General features: G+C 38.4%; 1 protein-coding gene across 1 annotated transcript; it reads left to right on the top strand.

Moving 5' to 3' along the window:
- The first annotated feature begins 215 nt into the window (after nt 1-215).
- Nucleotides 216-3,900, top strand: LOC148154358 (uncharacterized). The gene is made up of 7 exons (XM_088015207.1): nt 216-276; nt 494-754; nt 2,031-2,288; nt 2,592-2,711; nt 2,869-2,940; nt 3,019-3,081; nt 3,487-3,900. Exons 1-7 carry the CDS (start codon nt 216-218, stop codon nt 3,567-3,569), a joined length of 918 nt encoding a protein of 305 aa, XP_087871333.1. The 3' UTR covers nt 3,570-3,900.
- The last annotated feature ends 2,100 nt before the right edge of the window (nt 3,901-6,000 follow it).

Here is a 6,000-nt window from a genome sequence, read left to right as displayed (position 1 = left end):
GCTGCTCTGTGTAAGTCAAACAGGAAGAGGAAGTTCTGCGCTGCATATGATCTGGGTTTACATGTGAGACTCGTTCAGTCAGCATCAAGCATCAGTCATGGAGGTCACAGCTCTCTGCATGCAAATCTGTGAGTAAAGATATATTATTTATTTATTTATGACATATTTCTATATTTTGAGTTTGGATCTGAAGCTTTTCTCATGTTTCTACAGTCATGAACATGTTTGTGTTGCTGTTGACAAAACCTGATCTGAGTTACACTGATCAGAAACCTGGTGAGTTGGAAACTGATTTGTTTCATGCATTTATTTAGAGAAAAAAAATAGATTTAATTCTGATTATTTTTAAACTGCTTACAAACAAATCCAACACCAATCTCAAAATCATGGTTATGTCAACTTTATCACCAGCTGATGAAAAATAAGTTTTAATTGTTTTTCATGGATTTATGTTAAAGTTCATCAATTAATTTCTGTATTTTTATCATTGCAGTTTTTCCTCTCATCTCTCCAGACAGACTTCAGTTCTTTGAGTATGAGTCTGTCTCTGTAAGCTGTGAGGAAGACAAAGAAGTGAAAGCTTGGAGAGTGAGGAGAAAACTTCACAAAACGAGTTCAGCAAATGATTCTGACGCCTGCAGCGTCCCAGCTGCATCCTGCAGCATCCAGTACGCTTTTGAGAGCCACAGTGGAGAATACTGGTGTGAAAACCATGAAGGGGAAAAGAGCCGGGCTCTCAACATCTCTGTTACAGGTCTGAATATTCAATAGTCTTCAGAAGCTTGTAAGATTTCAAAAAAGCTTTGTTAAAATGCAAAGAGTTTTAGATGTTAACAAAATAAGAACAACGTGACCTTTAACCTGTCTGTCACGAGAGGACCCAAATTTGGGTCCTCTCGTGACAGGGGTGTCAAACTCCAGTCCTCAAGGGCCGCTGTCCTGCAACTTTTAGATGTGCCTCTGCTGCACCACACCTGAAAAGAATAATTAGGTCATTAGCAAGGCTCAGGAGAACCGATCTACACAGGGAGGAGGTAATGAAGCCATTTCATTCCACTGTTTTTTACCTGTGGCACATCTAAACACTGCAGGACAGCGGCCCTTGAGGACTGGAGTTTGACACCCCTGTCATTGTGAAAGACAACCTGTGAATGACAGGTTAACCTGCTGATTGCAAATCAGATCTTTTAGGAGGCAGAATAAAGAGTAAAATGTGTTTGCACAGGTTTAAACCGATACGCTGATAAACCACATCTTGTTTTTATTAAATTGAATGTTTTAAATAGTAAAACATGCCAACCTTTCTTTGTGAAAACTTCTTTAATCTGTCAGATATACTCATAATCTGTCAGACCTGCTCTTTTTATTATTTTATTTTATTCTGGTGAGAATATTACTTTATTGACTTTGATGTCCGTTTTGAGTCGTTCCTGAAACTAAAGTTCTTCTTTATATCCAGTTTTCTTCCAGATGCCTGAATATTTTGTGACATTTGCTTTTATTTGGAAATGATCATGATTCCCTTTGCTGGAAATCAGAACAAAGTTTGAACAAAATAGACTTGAAATTTTTATTTCTGCTGCCATCATGATCAAACTGTTCATAATGTTCTTTAATAATGTGAATTCCTGCTGAACACGTTTCCCAGACATTGTGGGAACGTCTGGAAATGTATTAAGAGTTTCATAAATGTAGCCGACCTTGTTTATCTTCTGTAATAAATCCTGCTTCATAGCTCAGACTTATGAAGATTTCACTTGTTTCAAAGTCAGTATTTGCCTGATGTAATGTTCTGGATAATTCATGTTAAGTTATAACATGATGTCCATCTTAATGCAACCATTTTCTTTAAATATTAGTAGCTTTTCTCTCTATAAATGTCATTTTATTATTAGGTTTTACAAGTTAAAAACCTGGCAATTTAAAAAGGTTGTGTAAACTTTTCATATGAACATATTTAAACTATGTAAAAAATCTATTGTGGCACAGAAACAGCAGAGCAACATGTTGAACCGTTTCTCTTCCATCAGCTGGTTCAGTGATCCTGAATATTTCTGCTCGACCAGTGAAGGAAGGATCTGATGTGACTCTTCGTTGTTTTAACAAGAACACAAACAAGACACACATAAGTGATTTTTACAAAGATGGCGTCCATCTCAGCACCTACTATAAAACCGATTTGACCCTCGGAAACGTCACCAAGTCAGATGAAGGACTCTATAAATGCACCATTTCCCGAGCCGGAGAGTCTCCTGAAAGCTGGCTGGCTGTCACATCAACAGAAGAAGGTCTGTATTTTATACCTAAACCAGTGAGCTGTATTTTTGTTCACTGTTGATCTGTTTTATGCATTTATTTAGTGAAAAATGTTATGTTTTTTTATTTAATTCTAGATATTTATAAACTGCTTACAAACAAATTCATCAGCAATCTCAAAATCAAAGTTATGTCAAACAAGTTGTAGAAATCACAGGCATCCAACACATCTTCAGTGTATGTGCTATAAACATCTAGTTTTAAACCTTCAGCTAAATGTGTCTGAATTCACCAGAGATTCTTCACTGACCTGAAATCTTAAATCTTCTTTCCAGGATCTAATGAAGAGACGAACATCATGACGAATCTGCTGCTTATAATCATCATTTTGTTGTCCACCATTTGCACTCTGTTGTTCTGGGTGGTTGGACTGATCGTCTGTAAGAAACACAAAGGTACGGCGAACTCACCTCTTGAGATTCTCTGTATTTTTAGCATTTTAATTACAGCACTGACAGAGAATCAGTTTCACAATTAACCTTTCTTAAATTTCACAATATAGTCATTTTCCTAAATTATAAAGTTTTTTTTTCTCCTGTCTTTTAATTGCAGACTTGAAAAATGAAATTGTCTCGAATCCAAAGGACACAACTTATGCCTTTGTTAAACCCAAGAAGAGAGAAGGTGAGAGTTTGTGTTTTTTCTTTAGTTTCATTAAAGACATGATGTTCAGTTCCTGCATGTCTTTGTTTTTTTGTGCAGGTGGAGACGCTGCGAACGAACCAGACAGCATCACGTATGCTGCCATTGAGATAAAGAAGAAAGGTATTTTAATTGTCTAAGCAGATGTGCGGTGCAGACACCGTGACATTAGCTCAGTTTCAGTTCAGTTATTTTCAGACAGATGTATCGATCGCACCAGGAGTAATTTTACCTCATCAGTTAAAAACAAACACCATCAAACCACAGGCTGCAACACGGGGCTCAGATAGACAACAATAGAAATCAACCTGACATTAAACAGAAAAACAAAGCTGCTGTTTCACTGAATGAACTGTCTCTAACTCTGCATCCATTTCTTCACTGATACTGGCAATAAAAACACAAACAGCTTCAACTGAATCAGAAATAATTGATGCCAAAAGCTGCTAAACTTTCCAATAGAAAGCTGAAATAAAATCTTCAACTTACTTGCAGTTTTCTAATGAGTTTCTGTTTTTTCTTCTTCAGGGTCAAAGGTTTCCTCAGCTGCCACCAGAGGAAGTCCATCAGAGCAGCAGTCAGTTTACTCTTCAGTCGCCTTTAAAACTTAAATTAGTTATTTTATGGAGCTAATCTCAGCTCAGACTGTTGGTTCTTTTAGTCAATGATAGAAGAGTCACTGACATTTTGTCATAACTTAAAATGGACAAATACAACAAAGCAATAATAAACATGACACCTTAAAAACGTTATCTGTGTTTATGTTGTTTATGGAAATTTAAAACATGTTTTTAGGACTTATTATCTTTCTCTTTCAGACTTTTGCATGTAGTATTTTCTATTTTTATGATGTTCTTGCCTCTTTTGTTGTCACGTCTTTCTGATTTTCATCAGAGCAAAGCAGCTACTGCTTTTTAAATAAACTCACTGTGATGGTCTTTACTTTAACACAGCACTATTATTACACTACATGTGTTTAAAATTAGATAAACTAACAATACCTGACAGCATCTTCATAGATCTATCAACAGACCTCTGCACTGTCTCTTTAACACACAAGGAATCTAAACATGAATAATAACAATAAAGATAAACAAAACTAAAATTAAAAACATGGCTCAAATAAAAAGCAGCTAAATAAAAAACATAAAACCTGATCTCTGCAGAAGAGTCGATTCTTTACTTTTGTGTTTGGGTCACTGTGCTGCTGCATGATGACAGATCTGTTCAGAGCCGTGCAGAGACCTTTGGAGGGGCTCAAAGTTAAAAACGGGGTAGCGTATTTTCTGCACTATAAGGCGCACCTAAAAACCTTCAATTTCCTGAAAAGCTGACAATGAGCCTTATAATCCGGTCCTCATATATGGACCAATATTGAGCCACAACAGCCGCCGACTTCATTTTCCCCCGTAGAAGAAGAAGCGCGCGGTGCATGCTGGGATAGTTGTCAGAACGCTGGTTTGTTAATAAAGTTTGACCTATTTACCTACCGACCGTCTAGAATCAGGTCATCTGCAGGTCATTTAGCTCCACGTTCTCCACCAACACGGAGAAGGGTGACCATCGTCCGGCCACGCCCCGGCCCAGGAAGGCTCTCCTCGCTGACCGGAGTCGGACTGTTTTGTTGACATTCTTTATGTCAACAAAGTGGCTTTAGACATTCATCCTTTAGTGCAGCTCCATCTAGTGGATGCATAACATAACTCCAGCCTCTACTGTAGCGTCTATTCTATGCGCCTCATAATCTGGTGCACGTTATAGTGCGGTAAATACGGTACATTGAACAAGATCTTAAAACACTGTACAACAACATAGCAAAAACCCATATTATTCAAGAATTTAATCAGATCACTGCCATCATGTGGGGACAATGCAAAGCACATGTAGCATATTTTCCCCAACAGGTTTAATGTTTCTGTTTCTGCTGCTGACAGTCATGGAGGGCTGAGTAGATCTGAGACTGAAGATGTTAAACAGAGCAGAGGAGAGAAGGTCAAAGGTTATGAAGTTATGAAACAAGCAAATTTCCTGCCATTTTACTAATTAAGCCCTAATAATATCTATTTAACGTCTAAATTAGTGGTCCCCAACTCCCGGTCCGTGGACCAATTGGTACCGGGCCGCACAAGAAATAATTACATATTTCCGTTTTATGTATTATTTGAGTCTGGAGGATCTTTTATTTTGAAAATCCTTTAACCGGATTCTCTCAGTTACTTGCGCTCCAACACTGAGCCCACAATCAGCAAAATGAGTAAGAAACGGATCAGATGTCTTTGGAAAGTTTCTTAGCAAAGAGGAAAAGGCCCAGAGAAGAGACAGGAGGATGGATTTATCCCGGACCGGTAGGTGAGTCAAACATTACAAGCCGCTCTGTGTAACATGCGGCGACCGGCTGCTAATGAGGCAATGAAGCTTCAAACTGCTTCACCTCGTAGAGAAAAGCAGGCTGTGGACATAAGCAACACTTGGGGTGTCATTGTCTCCATCACTCCCAGATGGGACCGTCTCGTTGCAGAGAAACAAACTTTTCACGAAAGTAAAATGCTCGTTTTTGTGGCGCATCTGTATCTTATTTTGAAGGGATATGTAAACGTTACCATAGCGACCAGAGTCAGAGCGTTTGGGCCGTGGTCGAGAGGAGATGAGTAGAGCTTGTGAGTCTTAAATCTGGTTTAGACGCAAGATTTAAGATTTGTCGGCCGATTCTCCAAACCTCTGTGACCACAGAGCTGATAAAAGTCCAACAGGTTCGATCGGTTCGTGTGTCCAAGGCAGGAGCAACTCGAACCGATTCCAGTCACAAACATCGCGATTCCAGAAGAAAATCCACTCAAACCCCCAACATTAACCATATATCGATGACTATGTAGAAATAATAGTGATAGTTTGTGGAGTCATTTTAAGCTATGCGCTCCGTTTCGGGCTGGATTGCTCGTTTTGCCGTGCCTGTCGAGCACAAGGACTTTTTTATTATTTTATTTACACTCATATTTTTATATATCTCTTTTATTGCCTGTAACTTAACAATTTGTTTTTGTA

Source organism: Poecilia mexicana, unplaced genomic scaffold (assembly GCF_051168715.1).
Source record: "Poecilia mexicana isolate PSO_F unplaced genomic scaffold, ASM5116871v1 scaffold_18, whole genome shotgun sequence".
Classification (NCBI taxonomy): Eukaryota; Metazoa; Chordata; class Actinopteri; order Cyprinodontiformes; family Poeciliidae; genus Poecilia; species Poecilia mexicana.
This window is presented reverse-complemented; position numbering and strand designations above follow the sequence as displayed.